This window comes from Muntiacus reevesi, chromosome 1 (assembly GCF_963930625.1).
Source record: "Muntiacus reevesi chromosome 1, mMunRee1.1, whole genome shotgun sequence".
Lineage (NCBI taxonomy): Eukaryota > Metazoa > Chordata > Mammalia > Artiodactyla > Cervidae > Muntiacus > Muntiacus reevesi.
The window spans coordinates 258103493-258128173 of NC_089249.1; the positions used below are offsets into that span (position 1 = coordinate 258103493).

General features: G+C 35.4%; 1 protein-coding gene across 2 annotated transcripts in view; it reads right to left on the reverse strand.

The window, feature by feature from the left end:
* SSBP2 (single stranded DNA binding protein 2) overlaps positions 1-24681 on the reverse strand; it is a 294033-nt gene that overhangs the window by 31005 nt on the left and 238347 nt on the right. For both annotated transcript variants that reach the window (XM_065919078.1, XM_065919077.1), the window contains 4 exons: positions 23782-23848; positions 22981-23051; positions 15160-15227; positions 9567-9615 (listed from right to left, as the gene is read on the reverse strand). In XM_065919078.1, coding sequence (XP_065775150.1) covers positions 9567-9615; positions 15160-15227; positions 22981-23051; positions 23782-23848 — 255 coding nt within the window. The remainder of the gene's footprint in view (positions 1-9566; positions 9616-15159; positions 15228-22980; positions 23052-23781; positions 23849-24681) is intronic.

Sequence of the window (24681 nt, forward strand, 5' to 3'; positions counted from 1 at the left end):
ACTGAAGTAGAGAATTTGAAGAAATGTGAGTCTAATGTGTACTTACTTTTTTTTCACCATAAAATAAGAGACACGTTTAGCTGATAGAAAAGGGGCCAAGACAAGGAATGTAGGAAGGGCATGTGACTAAGGAAAAATAAAAAACTGCTGGTCACACATCAGTGGGGACTCAGCAGAGGTTGAGCGTTATAGATTTAAATTATAACATAATGCATTAAGCACAATTACAGAAACACACATTAGGCATTGTAGAAGAATCAAAGGTGGTACTTTGCAAATTCTTGAAATTTAACATTCCAAAAACAAAGCTCACAGCCTACCCTCTAAGCCTGCATTTTCCCCTATGTCCTTATTTCACTCTGTGGTACTCCCATCCTCTTTGATGTTGTTGCTGGGTTGCTACATCATATCCAACTCTTTGTGAACCGATGGACTGCAGCATGCCAGGTTCTTCTGTTCACTATCTTCCAGAGTTTGCTCAAATTCATGCCCATTGAGTTGGATATGCTCTCTAACCATCTTATCCTCTGCTACCCCGTTCTCCTTCAGCCTTCAATCTTTCCCAGGATCAGGGGCTTTTCCAGTGAGTCAACTCTTTGCATCAGGTGACCAGAATATTGGAGCTTCAGCATCAGTCCTTCCAATGAATACTCAGGGTTGATTTCCTTTAGGATTGACTGGTTTGATCTCCTTGCAGTTCAAAGGACTCTCAAAAGTCTTCTCCAACACCATAATCCAAGAGCGTTAATTCTTTGGTGCTCAGCCCTTTTTAAGGGCTGAGCATATACATCTGTATATGACTACTGGAAAAACTTTTATAGTTTTGATTATATGGACCTTTGTTGGCAAAGTGGTGTCTCTGCTTTTAAACATGCTGTCTAGATTTGTCATAGCTTTTCTTCCAAGGAGCAAGAGTCTTTTAATTTCATGGCTACAGTCACTGTCTGCAGTGATTTTGGAGCCCAAGAAAATAAAATCTGTCACTGTTTCCACTTTCCCACCTTCTATTTGCCATGAAATGATGGGACTGGATGCCATGATCTTAGTTTTTTGAAAGCTGAGTTTTAAGCCAGCTTTTTCACTCTCTTCTTTCACCTTCATCAAGAGACTCTTTAGTTCCTCTTTGCTTTCTTCAATTAGAGTGGTATTATCTGCATATCTGAGGTTGTTGGTATTTCTCCTGGCAATCTTGATTCCAGCTTGTGAGTCATGCAGCCCGGCATTTGGCAGGATGTACCCTGCATATAAGTTAAATAGGCAGGGTGACAATATATAGCTTGATTGTACTCTTTTCCCAATTTTTAACCAGTCCATAATTCCATGTCCAGTTCTAACTGTTGCTTCTTGATCTGCATACCGGTTTCTAAGGTTTCTAAGGTGTAAGGTGATCTGGTATTCCCATCTCTTTAAGATTTTTCCACAGTTTGTTGTGATCCACACAGTCAAAGACTTCAGAATAGTCAATGAAGCAGAACTAATGTTTTTCTGGAATTCCCTCGCTCTCTCCATGATCCAATGAATGTTGGCAACTTGACTTCTGGTTCTTCTGCCTCTTCTAATCCCAGCTTGCACATATGGAAGTTCTCAGTTTTTGTACTGTTGAAGCCTAGCTTGAAGGATTTTGAGCATAACATTAATAGTATGTGAGATGACTGCAATTATATGGTAGCTTGAATATTCTTTGGCAATGCTCTTCTTGGGGAATGGGATGAAAACTGACCTTTTCCAGTCCTGTGGCCTCTGCTGAGTTTTCAAAATTTGCTGACATAGTGAGTGCACCACTTTAACAGCATCATCTTTTAGGATTTGAAATAGCTCAGCTGGAATTCTGTCATCTCTATTACCTTTGTTTGCAGTCATGCTTCCTAAGGCCCACTTCACACTTCAGGATATCTGGCTCTAGGTGAGCGACCACACCATCATAATTATCTGGGTCATTAAGACCTTTTTTATATAGTTCTGTGCGTTCTTGCCACCTCTTCTTAATTTTCTTTTGTTCTGTTAGGTCCCTACTGTTTCTGTCCTTTATCATGCCCATCCTTGTTTGAAATGTTCTCTTGACATCTCCATTTTTTTCCAATCTCCTTCCAAGAGCGCTCTAATCTTTCCCATTCTGTTGTTTTCCTCTATTTCTTTGCACTGTTCATTGAAGAAGTTCTTCTTATCTGTCTTTGCTATTCTTTGGAATCTGCATTCAAGTGGGTATATCTTTCCCTGAAAACTAGTCTCAAAGACCTGAAATCACCTTCATTTCTTTATCCTCAAATCCAACAATCACCAGGTATTTTTTGATTACAGGGGAGGCATTTTTATCTCCTCCATCCTTTCTCCACTGTTCTACCTCAGACTCTGACAACATTTTGTAAGGCCCGTTACTCTACTCCTCTAATATTGTTTCTCTATGTATCCATTTTATATACTATCATCCTAAAACACAACTCTGTTCCACATAGATGATAATTCCAGATTTCCAGCATTCAAAGCCCTGAACACATCATGGTCCATTTTTCTTTTTCCAGCTTTGCTGCCTTCTGTGCCTGCCAAAGCTATGTTCTAGCCACTAAGAATATAGTATTTTTTTCCTCACACATTTCCTGCAATTCCTCTTCTCTTTACTTTTGTCCAGGCTTTTCTCCACCTCCAGTGACCAGAATTTCCCCAACATAATTAATCTTTTCCCTCCACCCCACCCCCACATACTGTACAAAATATCCATGAAGATGAAAATGCAGATGTAGAAGACATGTAAGACCAGAGAGCTAGGAGATCAGAATCACAGAACTACACAAATCTCATATTTGAGAGGTAATAAAAATTAAGGCCATATGTTTGTCTGGCTAAACTAGACAGAAAATTCAAGAGATGTGACGACAATCCAAAAATCCTGAAATTTTCTGACTCCTAGTATTTATGACTGGTGCCATGGCAGGTGGACAGCAGAATACCTAGAGCTTTTCTTTGACTTTATTTAAAAAAAATGATTAGCTAAGTAGCTTAACATTTTTAGCTAAGGAGTTTTCATCAAATGTGAAATTCAAAACTACCTTATTGCACCGAAATTCAGTTCACTAGAAACCAGGGAGGGAAACATTCTCTGTGTCACTAAAGTTGAAAATGTTCTTTTAATTTTTTAGTGCTCTTTAAAAAAAAAGGAGCTTCTATTTTTAATAGGGCAAAGCTCCTATTTGGAGTAAAATATCTGTATTTCTCTTAGGCTTGATCACTCTAGTAGATCCTCATTTTCCCATACAGGAGTTTTCTCTGTTTCCTGTCAAGTTAGTGAGTTGATGAATCCAGTGCTGTACTGATCATCTGTTGTTTCTGCTCAGCCCCTCCGCTGCCAATTGTTCCTTCCATTTTCTCTGAACCACATCTCCCTTCCTTTTCCCTGCGGTTCAGGTGGGGCTCAGAGGGTTGAGGGCATGACCCAGGCCTGGTGGATGGAGCATCGTACCCCCGGTTCATAACTGGTTCATGAATAAGCCTATGTATCCAAGCTAAGCAAATCTACCTCAGTCAGTTACTCCCAGTACCTGTGCTTAACTGATGAGAGTTGTGCTCTTTTGTGTTTAACAGGGAGCTGTGACGATACAAATGTGGAGCTTCACACAGCCTTCTTGCCAGACTCACGGAACAAGGGTAAGCGATGGATAGGGACAGGGTCCTGGTGATGTTATTTGAACCCCTGGAGCCAAATGTGTCCCCCAGCAAATTTACATCTGGACTTTTCAGACACACAATCCAGTAGTAGTCTCTTTCAGTATGAGCCTCGTTAGGTTGGTACATATAATCCAAAGTATCTCCTGACAAAGCTAATTCAGGCATTTTTGATAAAAGTGCTTGCTACTTGATGATTAGAACTTGTTTTACAGTTCAGCTCAAATGTACAGTTCTTTGTGAAAAACATAAAAAGTAAAAAGGTTGGCAGACTTGTAAGTTTCCAAGTAAGAATTAGAGGCCACCACTGTTATACTCAGCATAAGGGAAGTTAAAAGTAGAAATCACATTCTTATCTGAATTAAAAATAGAAATTTAAAAACAATTTTATTTAGTTTTGGCTGCATTGAGTCTTTGCTGCTTAGAAAGTTTTGCAAGCTTTCTCTGGTTTCAGTGAGCGGGGGCTACTCTTCGTTGAGGCGTGTGGGCTTCTCACTGCGGCGACTTCTCTTCTTGAGGAGTACGGAGACTTCAGGTGTGTATGGGCTCCGTAGCTGTGGCTCGCAGGTTCTAGAGTTTCAGGATCGGCAGCTGGTGCAGGGGTTTGGTTGCTCCTCAGTATGTGGACTCTTCCTGGACCAGGGACTGAACCCATGTCCCCTGAGTTGGCTGGCAGATTCTTATCCACTGTGCCACCAGCTAAGTCCCATAAATTTGTTTTTAAAAATGTTTCTCCTGCTGCCATGTAAAGGAGTGCCAAAATATTTTTGTTCGAAACACATATGACAAACCTATGTAAAGATATAGATTACCCAGATAAATAAATTTATTGTGGATAATGGTAGGCAGACTTCTTATTTTCAGAGAAGTGAATAATAAACATGGAAAGCAGAAAGTCTAGAATGAACCCTGTTGTGTTGAATTACAGTTGAAGTACCAGTGTGCACTCATGGTTTTTTCGCTTCTAAATTTTATTGGATTTTAGCTGATTTATAGTAGTGTTAGTTTCAAGTGTATGGCAAAGTGATTCAGTTATACATACACATATATTCATTCTTTTACAGATTCTTCTCTCATAAGTTATCACAGAATACTGAGTAGAGTTTTCTTGGTATATAGTAGGTCCTTGTTGATTATCTATCTTGTATATAGTAGCATGTGTAAGTTATTCTCAAGCTCCTGATTTATCCCTCTCTTCCACATTCTCCCACTTTGGGAATCATAGGTTTGTTTTCGATATCTGGGAATCCGTTTCTATTTTGTAAACAAGTTGATTTGTATCATTTAAAAAATCAGATTCCACATATGGGTGATATCATATGATATTTTTATTTGTCTGATTTAGCATGTTAATCTCTAGATCCATTCATGTTGCCACAAATGGCATTATTTCTTTTTTTTAATGGCTGAGTAATATATCATTGTGAAAGATTGAAGGCAGGAGAAGGAGGGAACCACAAAGGATGAGATGGTTGGATGGCATCACTGACTCAATGGACATGAGTTTGGGTAAACTCTGGGAGTTGGTGATGGATATGGAGGCCTGGCGTGCTGCAGTCCATGCAGTCGTAAAAGAGTCAGACACAACTGAGTGACTGAACTGAACTGAATATATCATTGCATATACACAGCACATCGTCTTTATCCATTCATCTTTTGATGGACGCTTAGGTTGCTTCCATGTCTTGGCTAATTGTAAACAGAGCTGCAGTGTGTACTTCTGGTTTTAATATGGATAGATACAGAAAGATACAGATGTATGTGGCTACATGTATGTGTGTGTGTATATATACATCTGTATCTGTTGGTTGAGACGGCTAGAAGCTAGGTCACACCAATGGGTTCTAACCACCACTCTCCACTAAAAGGAACCAAGCACCCTTATATAAATGGCTGTTATCAGGGTTAAGGCTGGGAAAATATGAGTTTCAAAATGCTTAAAGCGTAACAGGGACATGTCAAAAGGACAAATGACCCAACTTGAAGGGGTTCTAACTGGACAAATCTGAAATGATTTTGTTTTTAAAAAAGCAAAACCCTTTGGACAAAGCAAGAATCCACAAGTACATCAGATATACATGAATGATTGGAGAAGAAAGAAAAACTCATCTAGCAAAGAGTCAAGTAATAAGTAGAGAAGGAAAGATAGAATTAGAAAATAGCCATTTGGCAACCAACATAGTGAAAAGATGATTCAGAAGAGAATTATCAATGGATACAAAAAGCAGCAGATTAAAGTATGATATTTATGATAGTGTTGAAGTATGTCTCACAAACAGATAATTATAAAGGGAAAAACAATAATTTAACAGTGGAGAAATGTAACAAGAACCACCTTAACTAAGTCATTGAAGTTAATATAAGTAACACAAATAAGACGACAATTACCATCACACACCTCCTGAAATGATGCACTGAGAAAAACACAAAATTACTTCTGGGGATTCCTGACAAATATACATAACCTGAGTCTAATTGTGAGGAAACATCCACCAAGACCAAATTATGGGACATTGTACAAAATAACTGGCTTGTGGTCAACAAAACTCCAAGAGTAAAAAAGACAAAGGAACTGTTCCAGGTTAAAGGAGATAGAGAGACTTGACAGATGAATGCAAAGAGTGAATGGGGATTTTCTTTTGTTACAAAAGACACTGTAGTGAGAACTGGTGAAATCAAAATACGGTGTGCAGATCAGAAAACAGATTACACAATATTAATTTTAAAACGTTGATCCTTATACTGTGAAAGATAGTCTCTTCATTTTTAGGAAACAAAGTTCTTAAAAGAAAAGTATATAAAACATATTTGGAAACAGCAAAAACAAAGCAACCAACCTTTAGCATGCTACCCTGAGGAGCCCTGGGCATACTGTACTGACACAAAATGAAAACTATTTGTAATATTAAATACAGACAGAAAGTCCAAAGAACTTGGAATTCAAAATAATACAGGTAAATTGTCACTACAGTATAATCAATGGTATGCAGGGAAAAAAATCCTTCTTGAATACTTTGCTTTGTTTCATGTAAGCCTTACGTTTTTGCTAGAAAGTCATCAGTTGCCTATGACTTTTTCTTCTCATAAACAACCACAGTTCAGAGGAATGCTTTTCCTTTCAGTGCTCAGGATGATGACTCCTTTCTCTTTGTGAAGAGAGAATGATAGGTGTTCTCACAACTTTTCCCTATCCCATCAAATTCTTTGAGGGTAGGTATACCCATGTGTGGTATACACTAATCACATTAGCAGGGATTGCTTTCAACTTGATTACGTGCCTACACGTGTGCTAGCCAAATGCCCGCTGTGGAGCGGTTGTTGGACAGTGGTTTGATATGCACAGCTCCTTCTCTAACTCCGTGTTTCTCAGGATCTAAAATAACGCAGAGCTGCTGACCTGATACAGTGAGTTCTTCCATCCACACTGCTTGGCTCTATGAAATCCCAAAGAGTGTTTTTGCTACAGTAAGTCCCCTAAATATGAACGACTTCTGTTCTGAGACTGCATTTGTTAAGTCCACTTTGTTTTCAGTCCAATAAAGTTAGCCTAGGTCCCCACACTGACACAATTGGCCATACAGTACTGTAATAGGTTTACAATACTTTTCACACAAATAATACATAAAAACACACAAACATTTCTACTCTTACAGTATAGTACCTTGAAAAGTACAGTAGTACAGTTCAACAGCTGGTACTTAGCAGTACCACCTACATCACCGCTGCTTTTATGCCAGCCTCTGGACATCCTGGACTTGAAATAAAGATACTGTAGGTTGTACTCTACACAGTACTGCAAAGTACGCAAAAGCACAATCACGTGCAGAGGATGCAAGCAGGTGACGACATACACCAGACATGCGAACTCACTCACATGACCAGACATGTGAACACATGTTCACATCTTTGAAAGTTTGCAACTTGAAGGTTTATATGTCGGGGACTCACTTTAAAAATCATCAGAAACAACCCTTTCCTCATCTCTGCCTCTATCTAAATACTCTACTCGGATGAACACTTGCTAGGTACAACGTACCACCTTCAGGATCAATCCTTCGTTGGTGGCTTTCAGAGGACAGGGTCTCCAGTGAAGAGTACAGGAGGCGGTGCTGGGGAAGGCGGGCAGTGCTGGGTGTGAACTCACTCCCGCCCGCAGTGTAGGCAGTGTAGGGATGGCTGCCTAAGGGGCAGTGAGGAAGGCGAGAGGTCTTTTTGCTTTCAGGTAGGAAGCTTACTAGTGGAGGTGGGCTGTGCTTACTAGTGGACTGTGCTTTTTAACCCTGTTTCACCAGATGTGCAGATAACAGAAATATGTTCCAGATTCTGACAATAGGAAGACTGGCAGAGTTTCTGCCATTATTAAAAAATTGTTTTTCTGCACCTTTGGGTATTTCAATGGGAAGTTCAAAGAAAGTATCTGAGCTGCTAGTTAGATGCTGTTTTAAAGTGAAGTCTTAAAATTTGAAAGGCACGTAGAGCAAGAAGGAAAGAGAAATGTGAACTGTTCAAAAGCATATATGCAAATGAAAAGAAAACTGGAGTAAAGATAGTTATATATAACATAATCAGGTAAAAGAGTATCTTATAAGATCTGCTGAAATAGTGCACTGAAGACCCAAACAGAAGCAACATCATCATCCTCTCCATCCCAAGCAATTTTATTTAATTATCAAACGTCATAGCTATTGAGACTGAGAGATAGGCAGGTAATACAGATTAAACATTTTCTCTAAAAATACGAGTTGCTTAATTGAGAAGGAAGTGAGTTCTGCCTTAGAATAGCAATAGATTCAGGATGATTCTGTCTATACCATCCACCAGGGAAGCCCAAGGATACTGGGGTGGGTAGCCTATCTCTTCTCCAGTGGATCTTGCATACCCAGGAATTGAACTGGAGTCTCCTGCATTGCAGATGGATTCTTTACCAGCTCAACTGCATGGGAAGTCCATACCATCCACACTTCACATTAAATTTTCTTGAAATTTAAATTTATATTAGACATTGGATCAGTTTCATGTTTATTCAGAATTAAGGCCACTGCCAGTCAATGTAGGTACCTCTGCATATAAGCAAAAGGCATCCCTTTTGGGTAAATACTCCACAGACTTCACAACTGGAAAACAGCTGTATTTCAATTTCCCACTGATTCCCTGACTCAGGCATCTTTGTGCAGTGCACACACTACACAGATGTACAGAGTAGAACTCTTTCACATATTGAACTCAAGGTTTCAAAAGTCAAGAAAAATATTTCCTGGGTCAGTAAATTTAAAGTTGTATTATTTTTAAGATTGAAAGCTTAAATTTTAACCTGTGCCTATATTTGTGACTTTATTAAGAAACAAATATATTTATGCAGTCAAATCACAGCCACAAAATGTATAATGAAAATTCCCATGATGCCAGATACATAGATACCACAGATACAAGTGTAAGGACGGCAGTTTAGCCCATAGGCATGAGGCAAAAGTACACTTGCTTCCTGGGGCAGCGAGAGAGCAAGCCTAGGTATAACTAGAACAGCAAATACAATCATAACACCTGATAGCAACTGGTTTTATTTGGCAATTTAGTGATTATTATAGTTATTTTAGAAGGTGAATTCATTATATGACAGGTTTTATGATAAATGTAGGCTACTACAGTATTCTTTTCGCAATAAATCACACTACTTATTTTTGAATGTCTGTTAATCTACATAGAATGCATCTTTACCTTACATCTTGAAGTGAAACAAATCACATAATTTCAAAGATTATACATATTTTTCTAAGAACACATAAAAATACTTTTGCATTATTACTTTAAAAAGGTTAATATAACCAATTGTGGGGCTTTCAAAAGGAACAGATTTTTGTTGTTAAATGTTACAAAGCACAAAGAAAGTGAAAAAATATATATATACTCACTGAATTGGCATTTGTTGGGTTTGGCCAAGGTCTACCACCACCTGGGCCCCTACAAGACAATATGATAAATGAAATTTTAACTCATGCTCTGAATGTTTCACAATAAGCAACAACATCATAAAATACTACCATTTATAATTCAGTTACCATGCTGTTCTAGGTCAGCACTGTAATTACTCTATATTCTCACAGCTTTTTTAATTACTAAAATCCAAAAGCCTTATCATTCCCCAAACAGCTTTCTTTCCAAATCAAACTACTTTTACTAAGCCTAGTTTTAAGTTCAGTTATTATAATAACCACCCAAAGTGGTAACCACCTATAGCAGTAAATATATATATATACATATATTGAAACATTATAAGAATCTGCTTTTGGAGTAAAAATCACTAATTATGAGATAAAGACAAACCATAATTGTGACATCAATATAAGTCCTCTCGGTATCATTCAAAATGAAATTGTTTGTAAAATACTATTAAATATAAAATTATTGCTTGTATTAAGCTACAAATAAATGTATGTAAAAGTTCCCTCATCTTCAAAAAATTTGCAAAGAATATCACATTACTTTATACATCTATATTTCAATCTGTCTTTCAGTGCTGACAATTTAGTTACTATTAAACAAGGGAACTGCATTTCCTGTTTTCATAATTGTAGCTCAAGAGAGTGGTCAGAGTACATCTTGGGGAAAAAAACAGGAGGTAATCTATGCCAATGTATGTCAATACATTGCTTCATGTTAGGGTGGAGAAGCATGCTCCCTATTCTATAGCTTAAAAGACATAATGATTTTAAAACAAAATTAATGCCTAATTAATTAAGTTAAAAAGATCTCCTGTCCATATGCTTTTAGTATTAACTGCACCTGAATAAATACTGCCTGATTAAAAGGAGACTATTGTTAGCAGGTCTTCTGTAATTAGGGTCACTCAAAATTCCTTTTCCCTCTAATATCAATGAAAACACTGAGTTTTTTAATTAAAAAAAAAAAAATAAAGACCCCTGATTCTTACTGTAGGGACCTTAAACCTAAGGTGCTAAATGTTAGATAGAAGTTGTCCAAGTTAGCTGTATTACCCACGTTTGGTTGGAATATTTAGAACTGTTTTGAGTATTATTTTGGGATTCCCAAGGAATGCAAACAGCAGGGAAGGGCATGAGAAATTGTGTCCTTAGGCTCCATTAAGATGCCCAAGTTACAATTTTCCCAATTCTGTTTGAGGAATAGAGGGGGAAATAAGATGCTGGAGTCAAAATATTGGTCAAAATATTATGCACAGCCAGAAGGTGAGGGACACATGTATTGTTTCTGGAAATAATTCCTCTTTAAGATAATGATGATGACTTTACAATTAGTTACTGGAGCACTTTAGAAAGGTGATTTTACATAGAGGATTCAATGTCTTAATGGGCAGAAATGGAGGTTAAGCATAGGATATATGTTGATCAAGTGAAATATTTGACTTGCTTGGTGTTAATCAAAACACAGTGGAGAAATTGGGAAATACTTATCTTACAACAACATAACAATATATTATATATATATATATATATATATCCAAATCATGGCCAAAAATTGTTTGCAATGATATGCAGATAATCTCATAATTCTGAAGCATTATGTTTAAACAAGGACTGTGTGAATAAGATATATTAAATATAAAATAATTTTTACTTAAAGTTTGCTTAATGTTAAATTAATACATTAAACTAGATATTAAAATAATTAAACATTTACTTAAGTAAATAAAAATTAAATGATTAAGCTAAATTTATTCTAAGAACCATATAATACCTTTTATGCATTTTAACTGTTTGACAAATACTAATGTCTCAGCTCACCATGTATTTCATAATAAATTGCGTTTTACTGTAATGAGTTAAGTATTAATTCATTTGGATAAGCTAAATTTCCCCTATCATTACCACTGTGTTAGAAAACACTTTAAGGTTTGTAAATACTATTAAATAAAGTGAGGGTGATAGTAGTGAGTAGTTTTATTAGAATAACTTCTTAAGTGCAGTAAGTTTTCTCTACTTTTGAGGGCCATCAGTATTATCAAGAGTAATCTACAAACTATAATGGAGGCATTATTTTTAATGTAAATTTCTATATAAGTATAGTTTGAAGTAGAATCAGTTAATTTTATTTAAAAATAAAGAGAAAAGTGAAGCTTAAAAGAATTTTGTTTACTTAGGAAGTTTTCAAGGCTGGTCTTCCTTTGTTTTTTGTTTTAACTGATTCTAACTGAACTCTCCTCTCTTTACATTTCCTACTCACAAATACTACCTAGACCTCAAACCTAATGGACTCAGTTGTAGCTTGCTACAATTTGCTTGTCCCAAATTACAATTCCTCTGCTATTCCCAAATAAACTCATCTTTTTAAGATAGCAAAAAAAAGTTTAATTTTTGGTAGGGTGTACAGATATGATGAAATGAAGGCAACCATGACTACCAAAGAGAAAAAATATCTTTTCTTCTATAATTCAGTCATTTTATTTCAAGATAATAACTATGTAAACCTTATAGTTCTATAGGGTATGATCTAGAACCTAAAGGGCCTGGATCCTTTGAAATTATTTGTCCTCTTAGTTTCTATAAAATACCAGGGGCCACAAAGTTGAATTAGAAATGTTTTAAAATGCTGAATGGTTTAAAATGCTGAATGGTTTAAAATGCTGAATCTTAAGTCTTTTTAAATTTGTAAAAATGTACTTTATTTAAAAATATAGTTTTCTTTTAAAAATCTATGATGTATTTGAAAACATTTACATTGTGGTTACAGTTTGTAAATCCTACTTTAAGTTACTGAAATTGATATTGAATTTTAATTCTAAATATATACTACTAGTTATAGAAACACTAAAAATAGGCTCTTATTTTAATTTTAGATGACACTACATATGATTTGCCCTGAGTTTAGAGCATGGAAATAAAAAATCATACCAAAATAACCATTTTCTTTGGAGATGACCAATATGTTTTTTTAACAACAAAATAATCAAAATATTGTTCCAAATGGTTTGGTTTCAGCAAGAGAGAAAGCTACAGTTAGAGTATGGTATTTATTTACTTTCATGACCAGGGTTGGGTATTTTTTACTATCATTATATTTCGGTCAAACAACAAAAAGTGAAAAACTACAGAAACCTCATCCAGATATGACCCTCTGGTAGATCCCTGCTGACCCCAGCACAAATATCTAGACTATTAAAAACACAGTCCAAGGTGGTGGCTGTTCAGTCGCTACGTCATACCCAGCTCTTTTGCACCCCCCAGACGGTAGCCCACCAGACTGCTCTGTCCTTGGGATTTCCCAGGTAAGAATACTGGAGTGGGTTGCTATTTCCTTTTCCAGGGGATCTTGCTGACCCAGGGACTGAACCTGCGTCTTCTGCACTGGCAGGAGGCTTCTTTACCACTGAGCCACCAGGGCCTAGCCTAAGTAACACTAATTCTAATGCCCTTTCCTTTAATTTTTAATTTATCCAACATGTAAAAAGATGACATGAAGAAAGTCATAATTTCAGTTAGAAATACTTACTTGCCATTACACAGTAAGATTTAATTTGTTTTAATGATAATAAATTATGGAGTGAATTTCAATAAAATTTATTGAGTACAGTGGAGACAGTAATACGGTTTATTTATGTCTCTTTAAATTCACTTTTGCTTTATTGGGGCCAAAATCAATGGAACAATGAGTCTCTCTGGTTGGATCGTCCATATTTCAGAACTTTCTCTGTTAGAGGGAAATATTTATGATGTCATTGTCCTTAAAGGAATCCTAATTTATAGAAAACTGAAAATTATATAAGACCCCAAATAAGTCAATAGTAATTAATGGAATGTGAATCTGTAAAGCTTAAAATTTCTTTAAAAGCTGGAAATTATACAAATAGTAACATAATTAATAAATATTTTAAAATACCTGGATATATTAAAATGAGAAACCCAAACACCAACAGAAATAATCATTTGAAATATTCAGCCATACTTTTAGTCTTCATAGTCTATGGAATGAAATATACCCATAAGTATCTGTTTAAATGTATGTGAGAAAGAAACTAGACAATTTTAAGCAGCTATTTGATTCCCAGTGGTCACATGAGAATGACTTTTCTTATACTAGCAAAACCAAGTTGATATAAAGTCGACCACATCACTAATTATCATGATGAGTAATATACCAAATGATATTAGATACATCCTTAATATTTAATGAGCATTCAAAATGTATACTCCTTAACATCTATACATAGAATTCAAATTATCCTTTAAAAGCTATTTCATTTTAAAGTCAGAATCTTAGGTATGTAAATTTTATACATATCTAAATCCTATTTTTGAGAGTTTCAGCTTTTGATAGAAGCACAAAATTTCACTCCTTTTTGTAGCAATCATTAATAAGGCTAAACCTTTGAGGAATTTAAGAAAAGACTTCATGTCTATCCATTTTTACTTTAAAAGCAAAAAGATGGGATAGGAAAATTTGACCTACTTTTTTCCCCCTTGTTCTGTCAGTTTTGAGCCTGGTTGGTATCCACCTATTAACCTATTTTCTATTTTAGGCAAAACTGCTTTCCATGAAAATGGTTCCAGAAACTTAAACAAATCCCTATGGACATCAAACAAAGCTTACCTCAGTATATTTTCAATGCCATTAAATGATGACAGAGTTGTTTAGTTTGATAGATAAGTAACCAAAACATGGACTAATGGGGAATATGAAATAGATGAGACTACCCAAGCCATATACAGAGCTCTTACATTATTTCTGGCAAGATTTTCTTTAGGCTACATCATGGAATTGATCTTCTAATGAATTAAGGAAGGCCGTTAACAAATTCTGGGTATATATGGAACTTTGAGGACAAGTAAGATAATGAAAAAGGAATTAAAATTCCTAACAAATTGCATTCTATTGACCGATAGAAGCAACTGCTCTCTTTGTTTCTGAAAGGCCTTTACAGTAAAAAACAAAAACAAAAAAAGTCTATTAGTTTACTCCCTATCTAAGTATATCTTGAATTTTCAAACGAAATTATACTATGGGAAGTTCTTTAATAAAGACGAAACTACTAGAAACTTCTTCCTGGGTTAGCACTGGTCCCAACAAAGCAAATATACATATATCTTTAGGAAGAAGATATATAGGTATATATATTTCTAAAAGTTTAAAACTCATAGGAATCATGCTGTATCTGTTACAATGAACAATATTCAATTGTCTACTTCTGGAGAGTTAAGTCATGGTCCTGGTGTCATCTCTTCATATTTTTGTATTGACTGCATGAATACTATGTGCTCATTTACAAGAGATTCATTTTTATGATAAATAGAACATGAAAATCAGGCTAAAAGTTGCCATTTGAAATGGAAAAAAAACTTAAAGGTTGCAAAGAAAGGCAGAAAAACAGAGAATATGTTGTGAAAACAAAGCAAACACTACAGTTCACATTTAATTCATTTATACATCATTTTACATCACAAAGAAATTTAGCTTAAATTGTGTTACAAATTGGTGTGACTTTAGAAGACAGAAAATAGAACACTTTACAGGACAATACGGCATTTTGCTTACATGTTCATTCCAGGCATTCCGGGGCCACCTAAAGCATTCAGTGGGGGTCTCATTGCACCTCCATAGTTCTGTAATGATAACCAAGGGTCAGACTACCACAAAACAAAAAAACAAAACCAAAGAGGAGGGGGAAAGAAAGGAGAGCAGGTTAATGATTTCCCTACATAACTCCTGGCTGGATAAGGCCTGTGCAATTCATTCTCTGAAGGGTCCACTCTTGTACTTTTGCGTCTATTTAGCAGTTACATTGGTTTGTGTCTTTTAAAAACTACGTGAATATGTATGATCACTGGAGCATATTAAATGATTATGGTATAGTTACAATTGTAATATTCAATTATCTTTATTAATTTCTTGATATCTGTACAACAGTGAACTTTTTCAAGCAAGACATTTCATAAATCCCAAACTCTGTTTTTAAAGAAAAGACCAAGTCAACATGTTTGAAATTGTCAGAATCAGAACAATTATGTAGTCTGAAAACAAACAGGTGAATCTAATATAAGCAAGCTGAATGCAAACTTCTGTCTGCAAAATAATACATTCCAGAAAGAAATGTACTACTCTACAAATCCACAAAAATATATGAACACTAAAGTATACTTAAAATATGCACGTGTGAATTATGACTCGACAGACTTCTATCAATATTTGAGTGTTATGTGCATTCAAAAAATAAAAACATTTAATGTAAATATCAGATTAGTTTCGATAAAGGCCAAAAGATTAATTTTAATATGATCATACTAATATATTTTGAACTATCAACTATTATACTTCATGCTTGGCTTTCTGACATTACTATTCCTCCAACTTCTCTGACCATTCTTCAGTTTCCTTTGCTGACTCCTTTTATTTTGCCAACTCTTTAAATATCACTTTTCTCCAAGTTCCAGCCACAGCATCCTTCTAAATAAATATGCATTTATGGGTAAACTTATCTGCTACCATTAGTTCAACAATTATTTATATGTTAGGAATCTCAAATCTATTTTGTCATGATGTCACCCCTAAGCTCTTAGACAACTCACATGCTGAACTTCATATTGGTTGTTTCTATCTGGATACCATTTCACACTCAACATACCTAAAAGTCACCTCCATTTTATCTTCTCGCAGCTGCGTTCTTTATATTGCCTTCCCCAGTCAGTTCTGTGGCATCACCTTCTATACAGTAGTCTAGGCTAAGAACCTCTGGGAGCTCCTTGATGTTTCTTCCTTTTATTTCAATTTCCGTATCCAGTCAGTTACCAAGGTCTACTGATTCTACCTGTGAAATAGCTCTTGAAATACTGCTCCCTTCGTATCGCTCATCTCTGTCATTTACTGACACGACTGCACTCTGAGTTGGTCTCTCTGACTAGGCCTCTCCCCCTCCCAATCTATTCTTCATATGCCTCCAGACTGCGCTGCTCAAACTCAGTCCTCTATGTCGCTTAAAAGCCACGATGACCCACACAGTCTATCAAATGAAGTCTGTTCTTCAGCATGGCCCTATGATGTTATTCACAGACCAGCCCTAGCTGCCCTCATTTCCTATCCTATTTACTTTCTCCCCTTATCCCCACCTCTACCCTCCAGATTACTGAATTTCTAGTGGTTTGGAAACACGCAGTACACTTTTACACTCATGATAACTCATCTGTGGTGGCCTTCTGTGTGGTAGGTGCTAAGATGACAAGGAAATATTCGATGAGAGAAGGTCTGTTAACTCCAGCGAGTAAGCCACAGTTTGTAAATAAACTACCTAGTTACATGTTGTTCTCATTATTTGCTTTTATTTTCAAGAAATCATATTTAAATGTCTCAAATGAGGTGCGATGGAATAGGAGAATGGTATCTATCCATAGCTGAGAGAGCTATTTCTCTTAACCTCTGAATCATGCATGGGGATGGCAGCAACAATATTAGCAAGGAGTATCTGAGAAGAAAATCCATCACTGGGAACAAAATCTACATGATAGACTACAACAGAAATTCTTCATAAAACAAACTGCCCCTCATTTTTGATCCTAGAAGGTCTGTGTTTTATTTTATCAAGGGATACATTTGTTTTCCTCATAGCTCTGGACATAGATAGTGGTTTGAAAATCTGTTTCCCCTACCCCATTTCCTCTGCTCCCCTTTCTATATGTGTGTTTACTGGTCAGATTCTCCCAATGATCCATTCAACCTTAACTTTCTTATCTACAAAGTGATAATATCATCTCTCTTATGAGCTTATTGGAGGAAAAATGAAACCATACAAAACACCTATTATAGCGTTTGGTGCATTAAAGGCAAGATACCTGGTGCTCAAAAACTGTAGTTGCTAACTCTTACACTGTTAATAAGGGACCAACTTAAATGGGTCTTCTCACTTACCCTTGAGCCCTCAATCCTAACAAAATTACGTGCTTTTGACGTAGTGACTACCTGCCAGAGAGTGCATATTTCTTTTTTTGACTTTTTTTCTACTGTTTAATAGTTTTACTTTATGTATCTGCATCTCATGCTAAACAATAAGTAACTGAAGGTAGAATCTGTTCTACTTATCTTTGTAGATCCAATGCTCATGTATCACTGTTCACAAGTGTTACAGGATATCCATAAGAAATTATCCAATACATATTTTGAGAAACTTATAATATTTTAATTTTGCAAATAATCTGAAGCAAACAAAAAACAGGAAGATAAGAAAAAACAACAACAGGCTTTCTAATGGGTAACAAAGGCAGAATGGGAAGAGCTAATTTGGAATCACTGAATTTTAAAGCTGATGGCAGCTATACAATTCCATCTGGTTTAATCTCTCTCCCAATGCAATGCTCCTGACAAAGGACTGTTCAGACTCTGCCTGGAAAGTTTACAAAGAGTGTTTCCATGATTGGGCAGTTAAATTTCTAGAAAGTTTTTGTACTGAACTAAATTCCACTTCCTATCTTAGATGTGAAAATACAGAATTAGTTTACTTCCTCTTAACATTTTATCATTTCTTCACCCCATGTATTTGACTTGGAAGTCATGATATGTTCTATTTGCATATAACTCACTTATCCTCCAGATTTCTAAAGGAACTAGAACTAGTTGGAGAGTCCTATTGAATTTTTCTGTTAATCATATGTATCTGCTGAGCCGAAGAACACAGACAAGCTAGCAATATATTATTACAAGAGCTACACAGAAAAATGACTTCAAATATGATATTAGGGAAGACATTTTTCTTGATTGAATAAATAATTCTGCTTTTCTATTGAAAAGATATTGATATCAGTCTAAAAATCATGTATTACCACTGAACTTTGATTTAAAATAAATTAAGGGGTGGTAGAAATTTACCAGGATTTGAAGCAAAGTTTTATTTCTTCCTCCATGCAGTAGGTTTTAATCATATATTTACTATATTCTAGGTGTGCACTTTGCCTCCAGCAGCATTAAGAATCAGATTATATATATTTCGTTTAGGAATTCAATTATTTCAATAGATAACTACTGTCCCTCTTCACTACATTGGTGTTAAGCTGAAAAACCTGGAAATAATATCTGTGATACAAAGGAGATATGTATTTTGTTTGTGTATAAAACTAGAAATAATATTCCAGACATGCTTCTATAATTCAGCTATAAAAAAGCAGACACATTCTGTTCTTAGGTAGTATCTGTATTATTAAATATCTGTCATTAGAGTCTCTTTTCTTTTTTTCTATTTTAAGAAACACAGCTAACTTTTTACTACAGATCTCATAGTTTATAATCCATATGTTACATACACCAGGTGTTATGAGTAAATATCTCATAAGAATCCTTCAATTCAAATGATTTTTCTTCGTTTTAAAAAATTTTTTCTTCATTTTTAGCCTACTGTATCATTCATATGAATGTGATTCCTATTTTCATTTAAGTAAATGACATATATAAACAATCTCATTTTACCTTTTATACTTAAATACAGTGTTATATAAGTTGTTACAAGCATTTCTGGTTTTTGAGGTAAATTCATATCAGAATGCTTTACTTGCCCCAAATTATAAAGAAATAGATAGCAAGGATATTAATCCAAATGGAAGAAATAAATTACTCTCTTTGGGTTTGAAAATGCAAAGAAAGTCTGTTCTATACATGTGTCTCTTTTTCTGTCTTGCATATAGGGTTATCGTTACCATCTTTCTAAATTATATATATATATGCGTTAGTATGCTGTATTGGTGTTTATCTTTCTGGCTTACCTCACAAAACACATAAATTTTTGGCTTGACATTTTAAAATATAAAGACCAGTATGCTTTTTTACTTCTGCATTTTCAAATGAGATCTAAGTATTCATATATTCAATAGCTTAGGTAAGCATCGGTATATCTTTCAAATACTGCAAAACTTACTCAAATCAGACTCTAATTTTTAAAAGTGTTGAAAATATTGGTCTGGAATGACAAAAACTCAAAGGGCAGGTAGCCAAAAAGTAAGTGACCTGAATGAAGAATAACTAAATTACAGACATCAACTTTTGACATATATTCAAAATGTATCTATTACGAAAATCTTTCAAGAAAAAAAAAATTCTTCAAGTTGTATATAGCTTTAAAACTGGTTGGTTTAGTTTATTAAAGTGAAAGTGAAGTCACTCAGTCATGTCCAACTCTTTGTGACCCCTTGGACTGTAGCCCATCAGGCTCCTCCGTCCATGTGATTTTCCAGGCAAGAGTACTGGAGTGGGTTGCCATTTCCTTCTCCAGGAGGTCTTCCCGACCCAGAGATTGAACCTGGGTCTCTCGCATTGTAGGCCGACGCTTTACTGTCTGGTCCCATCACTTCATGGCAAATAGATGGGGAAACAGTGACTGACTTTTTTTGGGGGGGGGGCTCCAAAATCACTGCAGATGGTGACTGCAGCCATGAGATTAAAAGACGCTTACTCCTTGGAAGGAAAGTTATGACCAATCTAGACAGCATATTAAAAAGCAGAGACATTACATTGCCAACAAAGGCCAGTCTAGTCAAAACTACGATTTTTCCAGTAGTCACATATGGATGTGAGAGTTGGACTACAAATAAAGCTGAGCACCGAAGAATTGATGCTTTTGAACTGTGGTGTTGGAGAAGACTCTTGAGAGTCCCTTGGACTGCAAGGAGATCCAACCAGTCCATCCTGAAGGAGATCAGTCCTGGGTGTTCATTGGAAGGACTGATGCTGAAGCTGAAACTCCAATACTTTGGCCACCTAATGAGAAGAGCTGACTCATTTGAAAAGACCCTGATGCTGGGAAAGATTGAGGGCAGGAGGAGAAGAGGACGACAGAGGATGAGATGGTTGGATGGCATCACCGACTCAATGGACATGAGTTTGAGTAAACTCCAGGAGTTGGTGATGGTCAGGGAGGCCTGGCGTGCTGTGATTCATGGGGTCGCAAAGAGTCAGACACGACTGAGCGACTGAACTGGACTGAACTCAAAAGTATATTCAGTCAGTGAACTATTCTACAGATCCTATAAATTCTAATTGCCATTAACAGATTAATGATGGTTGGTCCCATAAATGACCATCCCTAACATGAGCAGAAATAGCAAAAAAATAATTTAAATATCTAGATTACAGTTTTGTAAGACCTTAAGAAAATATATAGGAAATAAATGAGCATAAATAATTTTCTTTATTTTGACAATCTCACAAATATTTACATAATAGGTACCTCTGACAAATTCGTGCTTCATGTTCCAATACAATTTATATAGTTGATCCTTGAACAACATGAGATTGAACTGTGCCAGTCCATTTATAAGTGGACTTTTTTCAGTAAATATATTATTGGGAACATTTTTGTGGATTTGCAATAATTTGTAAAAACTTGCAGATGAAAAGCACAGTCAAGAAAGAGCAAGAAAATTAAGAAAAAGGTATGTTATGAATGCATGAACTATATGTAGATATAAGTCTAGACTCACGCATAAGGAGAGTGATACTTAATATAAAATGAATGTCTTAGTTTTCTTACTGTTTTATAATTTTGCTTTCAAAGACCTACATTACTCTATAGTATATATTTCTCTCTCTCTCCCCCTTCATTAGAGAAACCATGTTATCAGCCTACCGTCACATGTAAGCAGTTTAAAAAAATGTAACAATATTTAAATACTGTATTCTGAATATGCCTATAATACTATATGCCATGAAAATGTTATAATGATTCATTCATTAGTGTATAGGCTAGGCTATGATGAAGCACGTGTTGCTTATTACGCTAGGTTACCATAAAGCTATCAGTGCTGCTTCTTCATATCAATGCATGAATTGTTATACCTGTAAATAAACAGGAATATATTCACCTTTTCTTTTCATTTTTGATGTCTAGTGTTATAAATATATGTGATATCTACAGTGTTTCATATCATTTAAGGCAATATACATATATTTTTAATCTTAGACAAATCTTGTAAGCAGGTATCTACATATTTGAGGATAATATTGACATAGATACTGACAGGTAATTCATCTTATAAACAGATGATGTAAACTTATGGTATTGATAAATACAGTGCTGTACTGTAATTGTATTTTCTCATAATTTTCTTAATAACATTCCCTTTTCTCTATATTACTTTATTGTAAGGATACAGCATATAATACATATAATACATTTATAAAATATGTATTAATTGTTTATGTTATCAGTAAGGTCTCTGGTTAACAGTAGGCTGTTAGTTAAGTGTTAGGGAGTCAAAAGTTATACATGGGTTTTCAACTGTGCAGTAGTTTGGTGCCCCTAACTCCCACATTTTCAAGGGTCAACTGTGTATTACTACATGTTGATTAGGAACTCCTAGATAAAAGTCACGTTTACCTGGGTGTTAGAGTCTTAAATATCTTTTTTGGGCACACAAGAAAATACTTAACATATTTAAAGTAGATACATGAAACAAGCTCCTAAAACCATCACTTATATAGACTGTTCTTAGAATAAGAAAAGTAAATGATCCTTTTAACCAGTGGTATGATACACTGACCTCTGATCTATGAGGGAGAAATTTACAATTCTGAATTCTTTTCTTTGAAATATAACATTACAAAATTCATTTCTACCCATGCAGTTTTTCCAAAACAGACAGAGAGGTTTTAGCTAAAATAAGTGACAGCCTGGAGCAGCATACTAAAAAAATGTCATCAACAGCTGAATAGGTTCAATCTTGGTGTATACTTCTGGGAAATTGTGATAGAGAAGTAGGCTAATAACATCTAATGTATACTGTTGTATTATACTTTTTCAGCAAGACCCATTTTAATGTTTATTTCTAAATGGTTTTCTATTATTTTCATACTCTGAAGAAATATGGTACTATATAATGGTCAGTAGCATTCTTTAAAAGACTTACAGAAATATATTTTATGCCACTTATTCTATTTAATTCAATTAGGCTTTAAATTATCTTAGTTATCCTTTATAGTAATTACTATAATTTTTCATATTTCCTCAATATAAAAAAGGGTAACAGTTATCTTTATTAGCAATAATTACTATAATGGATTTCTACCCAATGTATTTTCTAGAATGTACCAAGGGCAAATGGCAAATCTGTTGAAATATGGCTTGATATTACCTATTTGGACATGTCATAGGCAACATATCCTCAAGAGTTTAAAAACTATGTCATTTTAAGTCTTTTATATATATATCTATGTATATGTACATATGTGTATATATGTATATGTACATATGTACATGTGTGTACATATGTGCATATATATGTACATATGTATATATATATAATAGAAACCAGCAAATAATATAGTTTGTTTGTGTAAGATGAAGGCAAAAAACTCAGCCTCTGGCTTCTTGCACTTCTTATTTACCTGTGGTCCTAAGGGCACCATTCCTCTTGGAGGAGTCATCCTCTGCATTGGCCCACCCATATTTGGATGACCTGAAAAGAGAAGAAAGTGTGACAATATGAGCAGTGTAATGAGCATGAGTGCTAAATCGGAAGCTGTCGCCTCCTCTCTGCCTGGTGTTCCATCTTACTTGCTGAGGGACTGAATTACTGACGCCACCTCAGCGTGGCTTCCACGGCCAGTCTTCCACCTCACCACAGGGCTGTCCCTGCCCCCAGGCTCCATTAACGTCCTGAAAGTGAAATCTTCCTCTTCAGTGTTGAATAATACACCTGTCATAACATTTGCTCCCCTTCTTTTAGAACAGTGAACAGAGCCATACGTGTTTGTGGTACCTAAAGAGGTCAATGGAAGGACCCAATTTTGGGGTTTGTTAAACTATCAAGGAAGTCACTTGCTGCTTAGTATCATCCTTCCTCCTGCTTATCTTTTTGGTGGACAAACCTCTCTATCTGAAAGGCAGAGAAAATTATAAATGATATAGTCACTTTGATTCTCACTTGCTAGAAGTTATATAAAGAGTTTAGAAGTATGCGTTAAAACACAGATTTTGGATATCTAATTATTCTGTTCCTTCTGTTATCACTGTGCTATCACAAATAATTAAGTTAGCAGAAAATATAATTACTTGGCCATGTTACCAAGTAAAAATGCAACTGATATAATTATGAAAGATCTATACAAATAATACCTTCCCTAGTAAATACAGGGTTTCCTTTGAGATTTTGCACATCAATTTAACTTTTACTTTAAAGTAGTCACCTTGTTGTCGAGTTGGGTCCATTCCACTGGGAAGTAATGGCTGACTTCCTGGGACACCTCCAAGTGCCTAGCATATTTAGTAAAAATAAAAAGCAGTAAGTATTTTAACTATTTATAAAATAAGAACTTTTAACAATTACAGAATCCATTTCACAAGATTTTTTTCAAGCTGTATTTTTTTATATTGGATTATACTTGATTTACAATAATGTGTTAATTTTGGGTGTACAGTATAGTGATTCAGTTATATTGAATATATGCATGTATCTTCCTTTTCAAATTCTTTTCTGTTATACGTTATTACAGAGTATTGAGTAGAGTTCCCTGTGCTATATAGTAGGTCCTTGTTGATTATCCATCTTGTGTATACTAGTCTGTATGTATTAATCCCAACCTCCTAATTTATCTCTCCCCACACTTTTCCCTTTTGGCAACCATATATTTGAAGTCTGGGAGTCTGTTTCTCTTTGTAAATAAGTTCATTTGTATCACTGTTTTTAGGTTTCACATAAGTGATACAATATGATAATTGTCTTTCTCTTACTTCATTTAGTATGATAATCTCTAGGTTCATCCATGTGGCTGCAAATGGCATTCTTTTTATGGCTGAGTAATATTCCATTGTATACAGGTACCACATCTTCTCTATCCATTCCTCTCTCAATGGACATTTAGGGTGCTTCCATGTCTTAGCTACTCTTAAGTAGTACTGCAGTGAATACCGGGGTGCACGATCTTTTCAAATTACCGTTTCCTCCAGTTACGTGTCCTTGAGTGGGACTGCTATATCATATGGTAGCTCTATTTTAGACATTTAAAGAACATGCATACTGTCCTCCATAGTGACTGTATGAATTTATATTCCCACCAACAGTGTAGGCGGGTTCCCTTCTCTCCACA